This window comes from Balaenoptera musculus, chromosome 10, assembly GCF_009873245.2.
Source record: "Balaenoptera musculus isolate JJ_BM4_2016_0621 chromosome 10, mBalMus1.pri.v3, whole genome shotgun sequence".
NCBI classification, from domain to species: Eukaryota; Metazoa; Chordata; class Mammalia; order Artiodactyla; family Balaenopteridae; genus Balaenoptera; species Balaenoptera musculus.
Genome location: NC_045794.1, coordinates 40,582,775 through 40,607,016, shown reverse-complemented (window position 1 = coordinate 40,607,016; position 24,242 = coordinate 40,582,775). Strand labels below are relative to the sequence as shown.

General features: G+C 37.0%; 1 protein-coding gene across 1 annotated transcript in view; it reads left to right on the top strand.

Moving 5' to 3' along the window:
• FAM186A (family with sequence similarity 186 member A) overlaps positions 1–24,242 on the top strand; it is a 76,232-nt gene that overhangs the window by 29,277 nt on the left and 22,713 nt on the right. The window contains 2 exon segments of the mRNA XM_036867445.1: positions 20,099–20,315; positions 21,331–21,501. Coding sequence (XP_036723340.1) covers positions 20,099–20,315; positions 21,331–21,501 — 388 coding nt within the window.

Here is a 24,242-nt window from a genome sequence, read left to right as displayed (position 1 = left end):
ACACACATATGGTCACCTTATCTTTGATAAAGGAGGCAAGCATATACAGTGGAGAAAAGACAGCCTCTTCAATAAGTGGTGCTGGGAAAACTGGACAGGTACATGTAAAAGTATGAAATCAGAACACTCCCTAACATCATACACAAAAATAAACTCAAAATGGATTAAAGACCTAAATGTAAGGCCAGACACTATCAAACTCTTAGAGGAAAACATAGGCAGAACACTCTATGACATAAGTCAAAGCAAGATCCTTTTTGACCCAGCTCCTAGAGAAATGGAAATAAAAACCAAAATAAACAAATGGGACCTAATGAAACTTAAAAGCTTTTGCACAGCAAAGGAAACCATAAACAACACCAAAAGACAACCCTCAGAATGGGAGAAAATATTTGCAAATGAAGCAACTGACAAAGGATTAATCTCCAAGATTTACAAGCAGCTCATGCAGCTCAATAACAAAAAAACAAACAACCCAATCCAAAAATGGGCAGAAGACCTAAATAGACATTTCTCCAAAGAAGATATACAGATTGCCAACAGACACATGAAAGAATGCTCAATATCATTAATCATTAGAGAAATGCAAATCAAAACTACAATGAGATATCATCTCACACCAGTCAGAATGGCCATCATCAAAAAATCTAGAAACAATAAATGCTGGAGAGGGTGTGGAGAAAAGGGAACACTCTTGCACTGTTGGTGGGAATGTAAATTGATACAGACACTATGGAGAACAGTATGGAGGTTCCTTGAAAAACTAAAAATAGAACTACCATACAACCCAACAATCCCACTACTGGGCATATACCCTGAGAAAACTGTAATTCAAAAAGACACATGCACCCAAATGTTCATTGCAGCACTATTTACAATAGCCAGGTCATGGAAGCAACCTAAATGCCCATCAACAGACGAATGGATAAAGAAGTTGTGGTACATATATACAATGGAATATTACTCAGTCATAAAAAGGAAGGAAATTGAGTCATTTGTTGAGACGTGGATGGATCTAGAGACTGTCATACAGAGTGAAGTAAGTCAGAAAGAGAAAAACAAATATCGTATATTAACGCATGTATGTGGAACCTAGAAAAATGGTACAGATGAGCCGGTTTGCAGGGCAGAAGTTGACACACAGATGTAGAGAATGGACATATGGACACCAAGGGGGGAAAACTGCGGTGGGGTGGGGATGGTGGTGTGCTGAATTGGGCGATTGGGATTGACATGTATACACTGATGTGTATAAAATTGATGCCTAATAAGAACCTGCAGTATAAACAAACAAACAAACAAAACAACTAATACTAAACTTTCATTGGGTTATTTGTATGGAAATATGTTAATATAAATGTTTCAGACATTACATGAAATTTCTAAAAATCTTATATGTTCTGGTATAATGTTATAAGTCATAATCCTAGTTATTACTTTAAAATGTATATCTCAGAAATAACTGATTTTCTTGTCAACTGCATTATTATGAACTTTCATCAAATCTTTAACTGTGGTCATTTTTAAGTCTTTTGTCATTTACAGACAGTTCTGGGTGTACTCTGATGCTTCTGCAAATATGTTCCTATAAAAGGGTTTCATCTTCAAGAAATTCATGGAAAAGACTCTGACAAGTACAGGTTTCTGGTAACTGACTGTACTGCTGAACTGAATGAATAAGCATTTTCAGAACTCTAATGAAAAACTGATGAACTCATAAAAGTGCTAAAAAAAGATCAAGATGAAAAAAAAAATTAATTACATGGGACTGAGTGAACTGATGAGGATGAGTATAATTTTTGTGACTTTCTGTCTGAATTAAAAAAAAAAAATCCCACAAGGTCTCAGGAGGCAAAGAATATACAAATCAATTTTCACTGCAAAGTAAAGGAGCTGTTACAGTGGAGGAGTACTGGACTGAATGTCAATATTATGACATAGTATGAGTGTGTTTCATGTTTGGTAATTGCAATCGTTGCTTTTGTTGTGGTCATCCATGTACAATGCTTGGTGTCAGTCTATTTATCTCTTGTAAAAATAAAATACAGTGTGTGTGTGTGAAAAAAAAAAAAAGAATCAATATTGTGAAAATGACTATACTACCCAAAGCAATCTACAGATTCAATGCAATCCCTATCAAATTACCAATGGCATTTTTTACAGAACTAGAACAAAAAATCTTAAAATTTGTATGGAGAAACAAAAGACGTCAAATAGCCAAAGCAGTCTTGAGGGAAGAAAACGGAGCTGGAGGAATCAGACCCCCTGACTTCAGACTATACTACAAAGCTACAGTAATCAAGACAATATGGTACTGGCACAAAAACAGAAATATGGATCAATGGAACAGGATAGAAAGCCCAGAGATAAACCCACGCACCTATGGTCAACTAATCTATGACAAAGGAGGCAAGGATATACAATGGAGAGAAGACAGTCTCTTCAATAAGTGGTGCTGGGAAAACTGTACAGCTACATGTAAAAGAATGAAATTAGAACACTCCCTAACACCATACATAAAAATAAACTCAAAATGGATTAGAGACCTAAATGTAAGACCAGACACTATAAAACTCTTAGAGGAAAACATAGGAAGAGCACTCTTTGATGTAAATCACAGCAGGATCTTTTTTGATCTACCTCCTAGAGTAATGGAAATAAAAACAAAAATAAGCAAATGGGACCTAATGAAACTTAAAACTTTTACAAAGCAAAGGAAACTACAAACAAGACAAAAAACCCTCAGAATGGGAATAAAATATTTGCAAATGAATCAATGGACAAAGGATTAATCTCCAAAATATATATACAGCTTATGAAGCTCAATATTGAAAAAACAAACAACCCAATCCAAAAACGGGCAGAAGACCTAAACAGACATTGCTCCAAAGAAGACATACAGATGGCCAAGAAGCACATGAAAAGCTGCTCAACATCACTAATTATTAGAGAAATGCAAATCAAAACTACAATGAGGTATCACCTCACACCAGTTAGAATGGGCATCATCAGAAAATCTACAAGTAACAAATGCTGGAGAGGGTGTGGAGAAAAGGGAACCCTCTTGCACTGTTTGTGGGAATGTAAATTGATACAGCCACTATGGAGAACAGTACGGAGGTTCCTTAAAAAACTAAAAACAGAATTACTGTATGACCCAGCAATCCCACTACTGGGCATATACCCAGAGAAAACTGTAATTCAAAAAGACACATGCACCCCAGTGTTCATTGCAGCACTATTTACAATATCCTGGTCATGGAATCAACCTGAATGCCCATCAACAGATGAATGGATAAAGAAGTGGTGGTACATATATACAATGGAATATTACTCAGCCATAAAAAGGAACAAAATTGGATCATTTGTAGAGACGTGGATGGAGCTAGAGACTGTCATACAGAGTGAAGTAAGTCAGAAAGAGAAAAACAAATATCACATATTAATGCATATATTTGGAACCTAGAAAAATGGTACAGATGAACTGGTTTGCAGGGCAGAAATTGAGACACAGATGTAGAGAACAAACGTATGGACACCAAGGGGGGAAAGCTGGGGGGTGTAGGGGGGTGGTGTGATGAATTGGGAGATTGGGATTGAAAAAAAAAAAAAAAAAGAGTCATGTACCAAAATGTTCATTGCAGCTCTATTTACAATAGCCAGGACATGGAAGCAACCTAAGTGTCCATCATCGGATGAATGGATAAAGAAGATGTGGCACATATATACAATGGAATATTACTCAGCCATAAAAAGAAATGAAATGGAGGTATTTGTAGTGAGGTGGATGGACCTAGAGTCTGTCATACAGAGTGAAGTAAGTCAGAAAGAGAAAAACAAATACAGTATGCTAACACATATATATGGAATCTAAGGGAAAAAAAAAAAAAAAGGTCATGAAGAACCTAGTGGCAATACGGGAATAAAGACACGGACCTACTAGAGAATGGACTTGAGGATATGGGGAGGGGGAGGGGTAAGATGTGACAGGGTGAGACAGTGGCATGGACATATATACACTAACAAATGTAAAATAGATAGCTAGTGGGAAGCAGCCGCATAGCACAGGGAGATCAGCTTGGTGCTTTGTGACCACCTAGGGGGGTGGGATAGGGAGGGTGGGAGGGAGGGAGACGCAAGAGGGAAGAGATATGGGAACATATGTATATGTATAACTGATTCACTTTGTTATAAAGCAGAAACTAACACACCATTGTAAAGCAATTATACTCCAATAAAGATGTTAAAAAAAAAACCAAGAAAAAACCTACAATGAGGTATCACCTCACACCAGTCAGAATGGCCATCATCAAAAAAGCTACAAACAATAAATGCTGGAGAAAAGGGAACCTTTTTGCACTCTTGGTGGGAATGTAAATTGATACAGCCACTATGGAGAACAGTATGGAGATTCTTTAAAAAACTAAAAATAAAACTACCATATGACCCAGCAATCCCACTACTGGGCATATAACTTGAGAAAACCATAATTCAAAAAGAGACATGTACCACAATGTTCACTGCAGCACTATTTACAATAGCCAGGACATGGAAGCAACCTAGGTGTCCATAGACAGAAGAATGGATAAAGAAGATGGGGCACATATATACAATGGAATATTACTCAGCCATAAAAAGAAACAAAATTGAATTATTTGTAGTGAGGTGGATGGACCTAGAGTCTGTCATACAGAGTGAAGTAAGTCAGAAAGAAAAACAAAAAAAACAAATACTGTATGCTAACATATATATATGGAATCTAAAAAAAAAAAAGGTTCTGATGAACCTAGGGGCAGGACAGGAATAAAGACGCAGAGGTAGAGAATGGACTTGAGGACACAGGGAGGGGGAAGGGTAAGCTGGGACGAAGTGAGAGAGTAGCAATGACATATATACACAACAAAATGTAAAACAGGTAGCTAGTGGGAAGCAGCTGCATAGCACAGGGAGATCAGCTTAGTGCTTTGTGACCACCTAGAGGGGTGGGATAGGGAGGGTGGGAGGCAGGGAGATGCAAGAGGGAAGAGATATGGGAACATATGTATATATATAACTGATTCACTTTGTTATAAAGTAGAAACTAACACACCATTGTAAAGCAATTATACTCCAATAAAGATGTAAAAAAATAAAATAAAATAAAAAAAAAAATAAATAAATATATGTGTTGAAATTTTTAAGGAAACTATTACTAAAAGAAAAGAATCAATTCAAAAGTCAGCAAGAAAGGTGAAAAACTTAGAACAATAAGTATTCTAATCAATCTTATTTAGTGCTTTGTAATCATTCTAATTAGAAATAACATGAATGATTAGATGGTAAAAATGAAGCAAATATATCAATCTGCTGGACCTGGATCTGTTTACCTTTCCCTTAGTCTTCTCTGAATTATGTGGCATGGGAAGGAATGGAGGAGAGGTGGAGACCCCTGCATGTGCCTTTCCCAAGCACCTATGCCAGCAGGCTTCTACTGGGTTTGGACAAAGGAAGGCAAAGCAAAAGGCTGTAAGGCAGGAGGAAGGTAGACCCCCTCCCTGTTTCACTGGGGCAGTGTCTCTGGAGTATCTCCTTCATGGATCCAGTTTATGACAGGCCTATTATACCAGTTTCCAAGCACCTGAGCTTCAGTAACACAATCTCCTCTCTTTGTTCCTGCTGTTACTAATCTCTGGTTGCCTCACTTTCATTCCCTGTTTGGCCTTTTGGCTCTTCTATGACATATGTAACAAATTCTCTACTTTAAATTTTTTTAATGCTTTACGTATGTAATGTTCTCTCTGGTTTTCTGGTTAGACCCTGACTGATGTATTCAATAGCTATGCAAAAGTAAAAACTAAAATACAAAGATTGTTAGACCGGATGAAAAAAAATTCAGTAAATGCTCTTTAGAAGATATCTAAAACAAAAGAGACAGAAAAATTGAAAGCAAAAGGATGGCAAAACATATACCAGACAAATATTAACTGTTGGTGCAATTGTTTTAGTATCAGACAAATAGACTTTAAGTCAAAAAGTATTACTGGAGGGCTTCCCTGGTGGTGCAGTGGTTAAGAATCCACCTGCCAATGCAGGGGACATGGGTTCAAGCCCTGGTCCAGGAAGATTCCCACATGCCGTGGAGCAACTAAGCCTGTGCGCCACAACTACTGAGCCCACGTGCCACAACTACTGATGCCCACACACCTAAAGCCTGTGCTCTGCAACAAGAGAAGCCACCACAATGAGAAGGCCGTGCACTGCAACGAAGAGTTGCCCCCACTCGCCGCAACTAGAGAAAGCCCACAGGCAGCAACGAAGACACAATGCAGCCAAAAAAAAAAAAGTATTACTGGAGAGAAAGAGGGTTATCAAGTGATAAGATTCAATTCCATATGTGATAATTCTGAACCTGCACGCATGCCTGTGCCCCTAGTAACAAAGCTTAAAAATATACAAAGAGAAAGATTTCACAAGTACAAGAAGAAATTGAAAACAATCTACTATTTTAATATAATTGGTTGATGAAGCTAACAAAACCACATTGAAGATGTAAAAGGTTTAAACAACACAATAAGAAGCATCATCTAATGGACAAATTCAGGAATCAGCATTAAAACTGGAAAATACATATTCTCTAAGCACAAATGGAACATTTCTCAGAATTGGCCACATTTTAGATTAAAGGTTTTAAAAATTTCAAAGAATTGATATCGTACAGACCACAGCGTAACCAAATTAGAAATTAGTGGACAAAAGTTGGCTAAAAAAAAAAAGAAAGAAACAAATTGGGGAAAACTCCAAAATAATTCATAAGTCAAAGAAGTCATAGTAGAAATTAGAAAATACTTAGAATAACATACTTAGAATAACAATAAATGCACTATATTAAATGCATATGAGATGTAATGAAAGTAGTACTTACAGGGAAATTTATACCTTATATTAGAAAAGAAAGTTAAAAATGCATAAGTTAAACAGACAACTTAGAAGTTAGGGGAAAAAAAACAACAGATTAAGCCCAGAGAATATAAAATGAAGGAAATAACAAAAATTAAGAGTACAAATTTAAAAAATAGAAAAAAATACAATGAAGAGGCTTAAGAAAGGTAAAAAATGATTCTTTGAGAAGTCTAATTGAACAATCTTTATAACAGTTGATCAAGAAAAAAAAAGACAAGGAGCAAATCAACACTATTAAGAATGAAAGGGGTGGACTTCCCTGGTGGCACAGTGGTTAAGAATCCACTTGCCAATGCAGGGGGCACAGGTTCAAGCCCTGGTCCAGGAAGATCCCACATGCTGCAGAGCAACTAAGCTTGAGCGCCACAACTACTGAGCCTGTGCTCTAGAGCCCATGAGCCACAACTACTGAGCCCGCATGCCGCAACTACTGAGCCCGCATGCCGCAACTACTGAAGCCCACGCACCTAGAGCCCGTGCTCTGCAACAAGAGAAGCCACTGCAATGAGAAGCCTGTGCACCGCAATGAAGAGTAGCCCCCGTTCGCCGCAACCAGAGAAGGCCCGCACGCAGCAACAAAGACCCAACGCAGCCAAAAAATAAATTAATTAATTAATTTAAAAAAAAAACAACTCATTTCTACCTTTAAAAAAAAAAAAGAATGAAAGGGGTAGTCGCAACTAAGGAGCCCACCTGCTGTAACTAAGACCAAGCACAACCAAATAAATATTTTTAAAAAAAAAGAATGAAAGGGGTGATATAACAGTACATGCAACAGAGATTGAAAAAATGATAAGAAGATATAGAGTATACTGTACAACTTGGGGACAGTAACTTAGAAAGCCTAGGTGAATCGGGAAATTTTCTAGGAAAATTAAACTTATACAAATTTTTCAGAGAAGAGAAAAATGGAAAACTCTTTACAACATATTTTTATGATATTAATATCATATAACCCTCATACTTTTGAAAGATAATTTTGCTGGATACACAGTTCTAGGTTGAGAGCTATTTACTCTTCAAGGCTTGAAGTTGTTTATCAATAAAAAAAATTATTAAGACATATACACTGTTTTCATACTGTCTTTGAAATTCAGCATGTAATTTGTTCTTAGAATACATCTCAAATTGCATGTTAAATTTTCATCAGAAATACTTGATCGATATTTAGATTTCATAAAATTTATAGATGCAGAGTTAGATTCATATACCGAGTTCTTCCAAAATACTTAAAGGTTTTCCAATAAATGAATCGTATTAGTTTTAAATTTTCAATTAGTTTAATTTAAATTAAAATTTATTTCCTGTCACACTTGCCTCATTAAAATTTCTCAGTAGCTACATGTGGCTAGTGGGTACCATACTGGACAGCATAGCTCCAGAAAAACTCTTGCATATGTGTACCAGGAGGCATGTTCAAAAATTTTATACCATTGTCTGTAAAAGCACAAAACTGAAAACAAACCAATATAGTAATGGATAAGTAAATTGTAGTATATTTGTGCAATAAAATACTAAATACACAATAGTGTAAATGAACGAGCTATAGGTATATACTTCCACATGTATAAACTAAAAAAAAACACTATGTTGAGGAAAAAAAGCAAGTCACTGAAGGATAAAGAGAATAATTAAAAAACAAGCAAAACTACACAATCTACTGTCTAAGGATGTGTGTGTGCGCACGTGCGTGAGTGAGTGCGTGTGTGGTCTCTACTATAGGGGAGAAAACTTTACCTCACCCATTTTAGGTTTTCAGCTAGTACTCCTTCACAAAAAGACAGATTAACAAGAGAAAAGCACTTTATTAACGTGTGCAGTGCACATCACCTGGGAGAAATTTAAAGGAAGAGTAACTCCAAGTGGCTTATGTTAGCATCTTCAACAAAGAACAATAAATTTGTGGAGAAATGACAGGACAAAGGAAAGTAGTTTTAGGTTTTCAAAGTGGCAAACTGTTGGAAGGTAAATATATGGGAGGAAACTAATAGAGTAAGGTTTCTTTGTAGATTCCTCTGGTGCTGATTTAGGCAGAACAGGGTGATGAGAGATCTTTTCCGGCATTTGCTGTTTTTTTTTTTTTTTTTTTTTTTTGGCCACGCCACACAGCTTGCGGGGATTCAACCAGGGATTGAACCCAGGCCCTCGGCAGTGAAAGCAGGAGTTTTAACCACTGGACAGCCAGGGGATTCCCACATTTGCTAATTCTTAATAGCCTTCGGCTCAAAATAATTTTTATGTCAGAGGCATATTTTGGGGTGACATATTATGGTTTCCTTCACTGCTGTAACAAATATCCACAACCACGTGGTATAAAACAACAGATATTTAATCTCTCACAATTCTAAAGGTCAGAAATTCTAGAGGTCTGAAATCTGCATCACTGGGCTGAAGTCAAGATGTCAGCAGGGCTGCACTCTCTCTGGACTCTGAGAATCCATTCCTTGTCTCTTGCAGTTTCTGTTAGCTGCTGGCATTCCTTGGCTGTGGCCACATCACTCCAATCTCCAAGGCCAGCAGGTTCAAATCTCTCTCTGCTCCATCTTCACATTGAACCTTCTCTTCTGTATGTGTCTGTAAAATTTTGTCCCTCTTCCTCCCTTTTATAAGGACACTTGTGATTGCAATAGGGCTCTCCTAGATAATCCAGAATAATCTCTCCACCCCAAGATCATTAATTTAAACACATCTGCAAAAACCCTTTTTCCATATAAAGTAACTTTTACACATTCCAGGGATTATGACCTGATACTGAAATGGAGTAAGACCCTATGGGGCCCTCCCTGTTACAAATCCTTTCTGTGTCCCGGTTTCTTACTTGCAGGCAAAGTCTTCAACCTCCTCGACCTTCCCTGAGTTCTAAAGGGCAGATTCAAATAGTTGCTAATCAAGGAAGGGAGGGAATGCAGAAGCAAAGGAAGAGCAGTCAAGAAACAACAGTGCAGCCTTGGGGCAGGGTCCTGGTTCCTCTGCAAGGAATATACATAACAATACCTTTGAGCTCTTCTGCAGGTACTAAGGCCTCCACCCAGGTTTAGGATGGTAACTTCAGGCTGAACACAAGATTCCTAGAGCACCACCCTGTTACCTCACCACCAACCTAATCAGAAGAAAGTCACACACTCTGCAGCCCTCACCCCCAATTTTGCCTGTAAAAACTTCTCCCCCCCGCAAACCATTGGAGATTTGTGGGTTTCTGAGCAAGAGCCACCCATTCTCCTTGCTTGGTCCTGCAATAAACCTTTCTCTGCTCCAAACTCCAACACTTAGATTCGTTTGGCCTCACCGTGCAGGAACTTGTGTTCACTAACAATATCTTTGGGGGATGGGGACGTCATTCAGTTTACTACAGTGTTAAAAGTATAGAGATTAAAATTCAGGATAGATTCAAACTATTAGAATATTAGATAATTATTATAATCTAATTATATAGATTATCAAATTCAGAGATAATTCAAATTATCTCTGGGCATTGGGAAAGGGATGCAATTGATATGGGGAACACAGGAGACTTTAAAGATTTTCTGTTTTTTCTACTGGGGAATAGGTACACTGTGTTCATTTTGCTATTGCTATTATCTGCTTCTCACATTCTATCCTGCTCCAGGCTATGGCGCTTTCTCTACCCTTCTTCTTACTTTGACCCTTTCACCCCTCTGGCATATAGTAAGCACTTAATAACCTGGTAGCATTTAAAGTGTTTACCATGTTACCTATGGTAAAAGTTTATTTACAGATTATCTCATTTAATTCCCATGATTAATTCAACATGGATAGGTATTACTATTAATCCTATTTCACGGATGGGAAATTGAGACTATTTGAGGCCTGCCTAAAGGTCACAGTTGTTACACGTAGTGGATCTGAATCAAATCCAGTAGTGTGGGACTTCCCGGGTGGTGCAGTGGTTGGGAATCCACCTGCCAATACAGGGGACACGGGTTTGATCCCTGGTCCAGGAAGATCCCACATGCTGCAGAGCAACTAATCCTGTGCACCACAACTACTGAGCCCGAGTGCTGCAACTGCTGAAGCCTGTGTGCCTAGAGCCTGTGTTCCACAACAAGAGAAGCCATCATGAGAAGCCTGTGCACCACAACAAAGAATAGCCCCCACTCACCACAACTAGAGAAAGCCCACTCACAGCAATGAAGACCCAACGCAGCCAAAAAAATTTAAAAATTTAAAAAATAAAATAAAATCCAGGTAGTCTGATTCTACTGCCTGTAACTTTTTTTTTTAAATTAAGGTAAAATTCCCACTTTTTGGTATACTGTTCAAGAGTTTTGACAAAGACATGTAATCACCATCAAAATTCAGATTTAAAACAATTCTGTCTCCTCGAAAAATCCCCTTATGCCCTTTTGTGGCCAACCCCTCCCTGGCTGATAGACCTCTGAAGCCATTAGTTTTCTATCCTTATAGTTTTCCCTTTCCTGAATGCCACACAAAGGGAATCATACCCTATATCATTTGAATCTGTCTTAGCATAAAGCATGCATTCGCTAGTTGAAGGATATTGGGGTTGTTTCCAGTTTGGAGCAATTACAAGTAAAGTCACTACAAACATTCATGTATAAATTCTTGTATAAACGTAAGTTTTCGTCTCTTGGCTAAATACCTAGGAATGGTATTGCTAGGTCATATGGTAGCAAACGTTTACAAAAAACTGCCAAACTGTTATCTTAAATAGCTTTACTATTTGCATTCCCATGGGAAAGCATAAGAGTTCCAGTTGCTCTACATCCTTGTCTGTGCTTAGAATTGTCATAATTTATTTAGATCTTTGATTTCTTTCATCAATGCTTTGTAATCTTCAGTGTACAGATCTTGCACTTATCTTGTTAGATTTGTACTTAAGTATTTCATGTTTTTAGTGTAATTGCAAATGGTACTGTTATATTAAATTTCAATTTCCAATTGTTTATTGCTAGTGTATAGAAATATGATTTCGATTTTTGTATACTGGCAGCTCTTATTTATAGATTCTTTGGGAGTTTTTACACAGACAGTTTTGTGTTTGTTTGATTTTTGGTTTGTTTTTGTTTTCGTTTGGTCTGTAAATACAAACCTTTTATTTCTCCCTTTCCAATGAATATTCTTTTATTTCCTTTTCTTACTTTATTGCATTGGGTAGGACCTTAACACAAGATTGAATAAAAATGAATCCTTAGAGCAATTTAGACTTTCACCATTAAGTATAATCCTAGCTGTAAATTTTTTGTAAATCTTCTTCATCACATTGGGGAAGTTATCCTCTATTCCTAGTTTGCTATAGAATTTTTTAAAAAATCATGAATGAATGTTGTCAACTGCTTTTTCTGCATCTATTGAGATGATCATATGTTTTTTCTTATTTAGACTATTGATATGGTGATTTACATTTATTAATTTTCCAGTTTTGAATCAACCTTGTGTTCTAGGAATAAACCCCACTTGTTCATAATGTTTTCTTTTTAGTCCATTGTTTGATCTAATTTCTAATATTTTGTTAAGCATTTTTGTGACTGTGTTCATAAAGAATATTGATATATAGTTTATTTTCTTATGTCTTTGTCTGGTTTGGATATCAGGATAATGCTGGCCTCAAAGAATAAGTTGGGAAATGTTCTTTCCTGTTCAGTTTTCTGGAAGAATTTATGAGCAGCTGGTTAGCTCGTAATGTTATTTTTCATCACTTGACCTAGCAAAGTTTGACTCTGCTCTCCTGTATACCTGAGTTAAATTACTTGCTGCAACTGGATCATCTGTTTCTTATTGCAATATTTCCAGCACTTAACATCTGATTACTCCTTATTTTAAGTAAAAAAAGTTTTTGTCTAATTTTAATTGTGGTAGAATACACATAACATAAATTTTACCATCTTAACCATTTTTAAGTATATAGTTCAGTAGTATTAAGTATAGTCACATTGTTGTGCAATCAAGCTCCAGAACTTTTTCATCTTTTTTTTCTTTTTTTGGCCCCACTGCACAGCCCTTGGCAGTGAGAGCATGGAGTCCTAACCACTGAACCGCCAGGGGATTCCCCCAGAACTTTTTCATCTTGCAAAACTAAAACTCTACACCTATTAAACATCAATATCCTATTTCCCTCTTCCCTTTAGCCTCTGGAAACCACCATTTTACTTGTTTCTATAAATTCTACTATTCTAGATATCTCATATTAGTGAAATCATACTGTATTTGTTTTTTACGACTGGCTTATTTCACTTAGTTTAATGTCTTAAGGTTCATCCATGTACCTTATGCATGTATATACCACATTATGTATGTATATACCACATTTTGTTATCCATTCAGCTGTTAATGCACACTTGGGTTGCTTCTATCTCTTGGCTATTGTGAATAATGCTACTATGAACATAGGTGTACTAAGATCTCTTAGGGACCCTGTTTTCAATTATTTCAGGTATATACCCAGAAGTAGAATTGCTGGATCATATGGTAATTCCATTTTTAATATTTTGAGGAACTGCCATACATTTTCCATAGTGGCTGCATCATTTTATATTCCCACCAATAGTGCACAAGAGTTCCAATTTTCACATCCTTGCCAACATTTATTTTCTATTTTTCACTTGTTTGTTTGTTTTTGATAGTAGCCATCTAAATGGGTGTGAAGTGGTATTTCATTGTGGTTTTGATTTGCATTTCCTTAATGATTAGTGATGTTGAGCTTTTTTTCATGTATCTGTTGGCCATTTTATATATCTTCTTTGAATGTCTATTCAAGTCCTTTGCCCATTTTTGAATTGGGTTTTTTATTTATTTGATGTTGAGAGTTTATTTTTAAATAAGTTTTTTAAAAATATTTATTTATTTATTTGATTGCACTGGTTCTTAGTTGCAGCACATGGACTCCTTAGTTGTGGCATGCGAACTCTTAGTTGCAGCATGCGTGTGGGATCTAGTTCTCTAACCAGGGATCGAACCTGGGCCCGCTGCATAGGGAGCGTGGAGTCTTACCCACTGTGCCCCCAGGGAAGTCCCAAGAGTTCTTTATATACTGTGGATATAAACCCTTCATTAGATATATGATTTGCAAAAATTTTTTTCACTCCATAGGTTACCTTTTCACTCTGTTGATTGTGTCCTTTGATGCACAAGTTTTAAATTTTGATTTAGTCCAATCTATCTATTTTTACTTTTATTGCCTGTACTTTTGGTGTCATATCTAAGAAATCATTGCCAAATCCAACGTCATGAAGTTTTTCTCTCTACGTTTCCTCTGTTTTATAGTTTTAGGTCTTATGCTTAGGTTTTTGATCCATTTTGAGTCAATTTTTTTATATAGTATAAGATAAGGGTCCAACTTCATTCTTGCATGTGGGTATCCAGTTTTCCCAACATCATTTGTTGGCAGATTGTCCTTTCCCATTGAATGGTCTTGGCACTCTTGTCAAAAATTATTTGGCCATATATGCAAAAGTTTATTTCTGGGCTCTGTATTCTATTCTACTGGTCTATATGTCTTTTATGACAGTATGTTATTTTAATTATTGTAGATTTACAGTAATATTTGAAAATAAGAAGTATGAGCTCTCCAACTTTATTCTTCTTTTTCAAGATGGTTTTGGGTATTTGGGGTACCTTGAGATTCCACATAAATCCTAAAGATGGATTTTTCTATTTCTGCAAAAAACACCATTGGGGTTTTGTTAGGGATTGTACTGTCTGTAGATTGGTTCAGTAGTACTGATGTTTTAACATTGTCTTTCATCTCCTTGGTTAAGTTTATTATAAGTATTTTATTCTTTTGATGCTACTGTAAGTAGAAATGTTTTCTTAATTTCCTTTTCAGATTGTTAACTGTTAGTGTATAACAACACAACTGATTTTTTAAAAATTCAATTTATTTAAACTAAACTAAAAAAAGAAATAGTTCACCCATTTTTCACACTGTCCCTACCCCTACCTTTGGTAACCACCAAACTGTTCTCTGTAGCTATGAATTTAGTTTTATTTTAGATTGCACATATAAGAAAGATCATATGGTATTTGTGTTTCTCTGTCTCACTTATTTCACTTAGCATAATGCACTCAAAGTCCATCTGTGTTGTTGTAAATGGCAAAACTTCATTCTTTTCTGTGGTTGAATAATATTCCATTGTATATTTGTGTATGCTTGGTTTGTTTCCATATCTTGGCTATTGTAAATAATGCTACAGTGAACATGGGAGTGCAAATATCTTTTCTAATTAGTATTTTTGTTTTCTTCAGATAAATACCCAAAGGTGGAATTGCTGAATCATATGGTAGTTCTATTTTTAATCTTTTGAGGAAACTCCATTTTGTTTTCCATAGGAGCTGCACCAATTTACATTCCCACCAACAATGCACAAGGGTTCCCTTTTCTCCACATCCTTGTCAACACTAAGAAGTGTGGTTAATTTTAGTCTTTTTGATAACAACCATTCTAACAGGTGTGAGGTACATTTCATTATGGTTTTGATTTGTATTTCCCTGATGATTAATAATGGTAGAGCATCTTTTCATGTACCCATCCATTGGCCATCTGTATGTCTTCGTTGGAAAAATGTTTATGCATATCTTCTGTCCATTTTTTAAATCAGATTGTTTGGGTTTTTGCTATTGAGTTGTATGAGTTCTTTACATATTTTGTATATTAGCCCCTTATCAGATATATGATTTGCAATATTTTCTCCCATTCGGTAGGTTGCTTTTTCATTTTGTTGATGGTTTCCTTTGCTGTGCAGAAGCTATTTATTTATTTATTTAGGCTGCACCAGGTCTTAGTTGAGGCACTCGGGATCTTCATTGCAGCATACGGGATTTTTTAGTTGCAGCATGCGGACTTCTTAGTTGTGGCACACAGACTCTTAGTTGGGTCATGTGGACTGTTAGTTGTGGTATGCATGTGGGATCTAGTTCCCTGACTGGGGATCAAACCCAGACCACCTGCATTGGGAGCATGTAGTCTTACCCACTGGACCACCAGGGAAGTCCCCAGAAGCTTTTTAGTTTGATGTCGTCCCACTTGTTCATTTTTGTTTTTGTTACCTTTGCTATTGGTGTCAAATCCAAAAAATTATCACTAAGAGAAATGTCAAGGAGATTACTACCTGTTTTCTTCCGGAATTTTTATAGTTCCAGGTCTTACATTCAAGTCTTTCATCCATTTTGAGTTAATTTTTATGTATGGTATAAGATAGAAATCCAGTTTCACTCTTTTGCATGTGGCTGTCCAATTTTCCCAGCACCATATATTGAAAAGACTTTCCTTTTCCCATTGTATATTCTTGGTTCCTTTGTCATAAACTGATGATATGTGTGTGGGGGTTTATTTCCAGGCTCTCTTTTCTGTTCCATTGATGTATGTGTCTATTTTTATGCTGATACCATACTGCTTTAATTTCTATAGCTTTGTAATATTGTTTGAAATCAGGGAGCTTGATGCCTCCAGCTTTTGTCTTTTTTCTCAATATTGCTTTAGCTCTTCAGGGTCTTTTATGATTCCAAAAGAATCAAATTTTACGATTTTTTGTTCTACTTCTGTAAAAAATTTCAGGATTTTTTGTTCTATTTTTAGGATTTTTTTGTTCTATTTCTGTAAAAAATGTAATTGGAATTTTGAAAAGGACTGTATTCAACCTGTAGATTGCTTTGGGTAGTATAGATATTTTAACAATATTAATTCTCACAGTGTATGAGCATGAAATACTTTTCCATGTGTGTCTTCTTCAATTTCTTTCATTAATGTCTTGTAGTTTCCAATATACAGGTCTTTCACCTCCTTGGTTAAATTTAGTCCCAGGTATTTTATTCTTTTTGATGAAGTTGTAAATGGGATTACTTTCTTAATTTCTCTTTCTGATAGTTCATTATTAGTATATAGGAAATTAAACATTTTTGTGTATGATTTTGTATCCTGCAACTTTCATGAATTCATTTATTTGTTCTAACAGGTTTGTTTTTGTTGTTGTTGCTGTTGTTGTTTTTTGATGGAAACTTTTTTTTTTTTTTGGCTGTTTTGGGTCTTTGTTGCTGCACGCGGGCTTTCTCTAGTTGTGCCGAGCAGGGGTTACTCTTCGTTGTGGTGTGTGGGCTTCTCATTGCAGTGGCTTCTCTTTTGCGAAGCATGGACTCTAGGCATGCAGGCTTCAGTAGTTGTGGCACACGGGCCCAGTAGTTGTGGCTTGTGGGTTCAAGAGCACAGCCTCAGTAGTTGTGGTGCACGGGCTTAGGTGCTCCATGGCATGTGGACTCTTCCTGGACCAGGGATCGAACCCATGTCCCCTGCATTGGCAGGCAGATTCTTAACCACTGTGCCACCAGGGAAGTCCCTTTTGATGGAATCTTTATAGAGTTTTCTATATATAAGATTATATCATCTGCAAACAAATATAATATTTCCTCCTTTCCAACATGGATGTCTTTTATTTCTTTTTCTTTTTTAAAAAATTTATTTATTTATTTATTTATTTTTGGCTGCGTTGAGTCTTTGTTGCTGCGGGTGGGCTTTCTCTAGTCGCGGTGAGTGGGGGCTACTCTTCGTTGCGGTGCACAGGCTTCTCATTGCGGTGGCTTCTCTTGTTGTGGAGCACAGGCTTTAGGTGCACGGGCTTCAGTAGTTGTGGCATGCAGGTTCAGTAGCTGTGGCTCACAGGTTCTAGAGCGCAGGCTCAGTAATTGTGGTACACAGGCTTAGTTGCTCCACAACATGTGAGATCTTCTCAGATCAGGGATTGAAACTGTGTCCCCTGCATTGGCAGGTGGATTCTTAACCACTGCACCACCAGGGAAGTCCCTATTTCTTTTTTCTTGCCTAATTACTCTGGCTAGGACTTCCAGTAATATGTTGAATAGAACTGGTAAGAGTGGGCATACTTGCCTTGCTCCTAATCTTAGAGGAATAATTTTCAGATTTTCAATTTTCAGTATGATGTTAGCTGTGGGCTTGTCATATAGGGCATTTATTATATTGAGGTATGTTCCCTCTATTCCTTCTTTGTTGAGAGTTTTCATCATGAAAGGGTGTTGAATTTTGTCACATGTTTATTCTGCATCAATTGAGATGATCATACGATTTTTTCCCCTTCATTTTGTAAATTTGGTATATTTCATTCATTGATTTTCACCTGTTGAACCATGTTTGCATCCCTGGAAAAAACCCCATGTGGTCATGGTATGTAATTCTATTAATGTGCTGTTTAATTCTGTTTACTAGTATTTTGTTGAGGATTTTTGCAACAATGTTTAGAGATGTTGGTCTGTAGTTTTTCTGTTTGTTTTGTTTTGCAGTATCTTTATCTGACTTTGGTATGAGGGTAATTCTGGCCACAAAGAATGAGTTGAGAAAGGTTCCTTTCTCTTCAATTTTCTGGGAGAATTTATGAGAAGTTGGTGATACTTTTTCTTTAATCACCATGCTGTGTGTTAGTTTGTAATGTTATTCTTCATCACGGCTTATCAAACTTTTTCTCTGCTCTCCTGTATTTCTGATAATTTGCTGCAACTGCATTACCTATTTCTGATTGCAGTAATTCTAGAACCTAACATTTGATTACTCTTTTGACATGGTGATTTGGCTTGCAAAATCCAAATTTTAATGTTATTGTAAGGAGTGTAGAGAGAGTTAGGTTTGTCTGAAGCCAAACTGAGAGAGTAATTGATAAATTTGGAAAAGATGGAGCAGCGATTCTCCATCTATCAGATTTACCATTCCCCCTTTTTTTAAATAAATTTATTTATGTTTTTATTTTATTTTATTTATTTATTGTTTTTGGCTGCATTGGGTCTTCATTGCTGCAGGCGGGCTTTTCTCTGGCTGCTGCGAGTGGGGGCTACTCTTCGTTGCGGTGCGCAGGCTTCTCGTGGTGGCTTCTCTTGTTGCAGAGCACGGGCTCTAGGCACGCGGGCTTCAGTAGTTGTGGCACGTGGGCTCAGTAGTTGTGGCTCACGGGCTCTAGAGCGCAGGCTCAGTAGTTGTGGCACACGGGCTTAGCTGCTCCGCGGCATGTGGGATCATCCCGGACCAGGGCTCGAACCCATGTCCCCTGCATCGGCAGGTGGATTCTTATTTTTTTTTTCTCTTCTTTTTTTTCCCATTTATTTATTTATTTATTTATTTAGGCTGCGTTGGGTCTTCATTGCTGCGTGCGGGCTTTCTCTAGTCGTGGTGAGCGGGAGCTACTCTTTGTTGGGGTGCACGGGCTTCTCGTTGCAGTGGCCAGTCTTGTTGCGGAGCACGGGCTCTAGGCATGCGGGCTTCAGTAGATGCAGAGTGTGGGCTCAGTAGTTGTGGCTCGTGGGCTCTAGAGCGCAGTCTCAGTAGTTATGGCACGTGGGCTTATTTGCTCTGCTGCATGTGGGATCTTCCCCGACCAGGGATCGAACCCCTGTCCATTGCATTGGCAGGTGGATTCTTAACCACTGCGCCACCAGGGAAGTCCCCACAAATTTCTAAATGCCCATATGAGGCAGTAATTACCCCCACTGAGAATCTGCTGATAGATTCTTGAGTAGGGGAAATAATGAAGTAGAAGTCATGTTGTGGAATATTCTGATAGCTGCTTTCCAGGTGTAAGTGTTGATTAAAAAAAGAAAAAGAAGTAACTTCCTTTAATTAATTAGTAATTAATTAGTTTGTTTATAGCAGCCACAGTTTATAAGGCATTTCACACATCTTACGTGTCTCACATCAACTGTAAACTCAGCATCTCCATTATTTTACAGATGAGTCAGGGCAGCTCAGAATTGTTAAGTGATTTATTAAAAGTCATTTTAATGAGAGAGCTAGAGGTGGAATCCAGATATGCTTTCAGACCCAATATTCTTTTCATTATATCATAGCAATGCTAGGATGAAGGCAGAGAAAAAAAATTTAAGAGGAAAATCTGAGACTCACAGAAAAACCAGAATTAGGGGACTTCCCTGGTGGTCCATGGTTAAGACTGTGCTTCCACTGAAGGGGGGTGCGGATTTGATCCCTGGTCAGGATACTAAGATCTCACATGCCATGCAGCCAAAAACAAACAAACAAACAAAAGACAACAACAACAAAAAACTAGAATTAGCAGGCCTTTGATTAGACAGCTTTATAGTGACTGTCACTGACATTCTGGGAAGAAAGGTGGTCAATGCTTATTGTCAAACAGAGGATTTATTAATGTATTCCCCCTTCTTATTCTTATAGGACCTTAATATGCAGCTAGGTGACATCATGCAAAATGTGCAGTGGATAATAAATCGCTATACTATGGATGAGAATGTGCACTCTGGAAGGAAAATATCCCTTACAGAACATAAGAAATGGAGAGCAAGTTTGCTGGAGAAAATAGTTACTTGTGCCAAGACTGCTGAAATTAAAGAAAAGACTCTTGTCTACATTCTGGCCTGGTTGGAAGAATGGAGTAAGTTTCCAGAAGTGATTTAAAGTTAATGAAAAAGCTAGAGAATGGAATTATAAGCAAATTACAAAGGATTAGAAGAAGACTAAACAAGAAAAGACTAAGGTGGTTATTTAGAGAACAGGTGCTCTCTGTTCCAGGAAGAATAGAATAAGGAAAATATAAGCTCTCTCACTTAGTACCAGCTATTCTGGCGTCCGTGCTTTTCTTCAAGCATGCCAGCATACTCCTGCCCAGTGTCCTTATGCTTCCTAGTCCCTTGCCTGGAACATTTTCCATCAGGTAGCCACATGGCTCATTCTCTGCTTATATCTCTCTTTAAAATGAGGTGTTCTCTGACCATCCCCATTCTCTACCCACTGGCACTGTCCATTATTCTTTACTCTTCTTTATTTTTGTCTATAGCATTTCTTACCATCTGACATACTATATAATTAATTTATAATTAATGTGTCTTTTAAAAAGACACATTAATCTTTTTTTGTCTGTGTCCTTTCACTAGAATGTAAATAGTATGAGGTTAGGGAATTTGTTTTATTCAATGCTGTATCTTCAGGATCTAGAACAGTACATGACAGAGGAGACACGTTGAATGAAAGAATGAATAAGCTAAGAATACAAAAAAGAGAAATTTCATTTAGTTACAAGAAATCTCATGTAACAGGGGTTATAAAATACTAGAAAACTTACCAAAGGAGTTAATTGGGGTTTAGATCTCCAATATTAAAGCACATGTTCACATTTTAGATATCTCCATCCCTGAAGTCAGGGAACTAACAAATTAGACACCTTTTAACCATATTTTCATGGCCAAGACTTACTGTTCAGCCTTCTATTCCAAGTCTCTCTTTTTTTTTTTTTATTTCTTCATAGAGAGTAGCCTCAGAATAGAAATAATTACGAGATACCTATATTTCCCAATGCTACAATATTGAATAGGTAGCCAATATTATAAGCCTATATGGTTATAATTATTTATTTTTCTGCACAAAAGTAATTTTTTTTTACTCTCTTCAAGATGTCATTTTGTCTGAGATGACTACAATTGATATTGATGAACACCACCACTGTATAGCACAAATGGAGATGTTACCAGAAACGCTCAAAGCTATCGAGAGCAATGTCAAGCTACTGAGCAGAATTAGTACATCTTTGCTTGAAGAAAAGAAGAAACAAAAGAAAAAAACAGGTAAGAGTGCTCTAAGACTTTGGAAATAGATTTGACCTTTCCTAAAAAAGAGCTTTATAATTTACGTGCCATAAAATTTACCCACGATAAATGTACAATTCAATGACTTTTAATAAATTTAGAGTTGTGCAACTATCACCACAATCTAACTTTAGAACATTTTTATCATCCCCCAAAGATCTCTCAGGCCCATTTGTAATCAATCCTCATTCCCACCCTCAGCCCCAGACAACCACTAATCTCTTTTCTGTCTCAATAGATTTGCCTTTCTTGGATATTTCATAAAGTGGAATCATATTTTATGTAGTCTTTTATGTCTGGTGTCTTTCATTTAGCATAATGTTTTTGAGGTTCAGCCATGTTATAGGATGTATCAGTAGTTTCTTCCTTTCTATTGCCAATTGTACACCATTGTTTGCATATACCAAACTTTGCTTATCTATTTACCAGTGCGTGGACATTTGCATTGCTCCCACTTTTTGGCTTTTATGAATAATGCTGCTATGAACACACATGTATAAGTTTTTGTGTGGACACAAAATTTCATTTCTTTTTGGAGATACCTAGGAGTAGAATTTCTATGTCATTTATTTATCCATTGCTGGTAAAGTTATGTTTAACTTTTTAAGAAATTGTTAACTGATTTCCCAAGTGACAGCACCATTTCAATTTCCATCAGCAGTGTATTAGGGTTCCAGTTTCTTCACATCCTCAACAACACTTGTCATTGTCTGTCTTTTTTATTATAGCCTTTCTAATAAGTGTGAAGTGGTGTCTCATTGTGGTTTTAATTTGCATTTCCCTAATGATTAATGATGTTGAGCATTTTTTCATGTGCTTATTAGTCATTCCTATATCTTTGATGAAATGTCTATTCAAATACCTAGCCATTTTTATTATTGAGTTTTAAGAGTTCCTTATATATCCTGGATACAAGTCCTTTATCAGAAAAGTGATTTACAAATGTTTTCTCCCAGTCTGTGGCTTGTCTTTCATTTTCTTAATGGTGCCTTGAAGCCCCAAAGTGTTTAATTTTGATGACGTTCCATCAATTTATCATTTTTTTCTTATATGGATCATGGTTTTAGTGTTGTATTATGAACTTGTATCAGTCAGCATTCAACCATGAGAGCAGAACCAGAAGGAGATTATATATAATCTATCTATCCATCTATCTATCACATTGCAATTGAGGAACATGCTCTGTATTATTTTAATTCTTTTAAATTTATTGGGACTTGTTTTATAGCCTAGCATATGAGCTATTCTGGAGAGTATTCCATGTGTTCTTGAAAAGAATATATATCTGGTTGTTGTCAGGTGCAGTGTTTTATAGTTGGTTTATATTGTTGTTCTAGCCTTCTGTGTATCTCTTTGCTGATTTTTCTATCTAGTTGTTCTATCCATTATTGAGAGCGGGATATTGAACTCTCCAACTATTATTGTTATTTCTCTCTTTAAATCGTCAGTTTTTTTGCTTCCTGTATTTTAAGGCTCTGTTGTTAGATGCACATATGTTTATAATTGTGTTAGCTTCCTGATGAACTGACCCTTTTATCATTATAAAATGTCTTCTGTTGTCTCTAGAACCATTTTTTTTCTTTTGCCTTAAAGTTTATTTTGTCTGATATTAGTATAGTCTCTCTAGCTCCCCTGTGGTTACTGTTAGCAAGACTGAATCTAGGATGTGTTGCTTATAGTTGGATCTTGTGGGTTTTTTTTTTTTAAATACAATATGGCAATCTCTGACTTTTGGCTGGAGTGTTTAATTCATATTTAATGTAATTATTGATATGGTTGGATATATACCTGCTATTTTGCTGTTTTCCATATGTCTCATATATCTTTTTCTTCTTCTATTCTTCTTTTACTGCCTTCTGTGTTAAACAGATATTTTATTTTTATTTTTATTTATTTAATTTTTAGCTGTGTTGGGTCTTCGTTGCTGCATGCAGGCTTCCTCCAGTTGCAGCAGGCGGGGGCTACTCTTTGTTGCGGTTCGCGGGCTTCTCATTGCGGTGGCTTCTCTTGTTGCAGAGCACAGGCTCTAGGCATGTGGGCTTCAGTAGTTGTGCCACACGGGCTCAGTAGTTGTGGCTCGTGGGTTCTAGAGCGCAGGCTCAGTAGTTGTAGCACATGGGCTTACTTGCTCCATGGCATGTGGGATCTTCCCGGACCAGGGATCAAAGCCGTGTCCCCTGCATTGGCAGGCGGATCTTAACCACTGCGGCACCAGGGAAGTCCCCTAAACAGATATTTTCTAGTCTACCTTTTAATTCCATTTTTTCCTACATTTTTGGAGTAATTTTCTTAGTGGTTGTTCTAGGAATTGCAGTATACATCTTAAATTACCACAATCTGCTAGAGATTAGTACTAACTTAATTCCAGCAAAATATAGAATCTTTGCTCCAATAGCTCCATTCTCTTCCCCTCTTTTGTGCTTTGTCATATATATTACATATTTACGCATTATATGCCCAACAATATAGCTTTATAATTATTGTTATTTATTTATTTACTTATTTATTTTTGGCTGTGTTGGGTCTTCGCTGCTGCACGCAGGCTTTCTCTAGTTGGAGCGAGCGGGGGCTACTCTTCATTGCAGTGCGCAGGCTTCTCATTGTGGTGGCTTCTCTTGTTGCGGCGCACAGGCTCTAGGCACGTGGGCTTCAGCGGTTGTGGCATGTGGGCTCAGTAGTTGTGGCACACGGGCTTAGTTGCTCCAAGGCATGTGGGATCT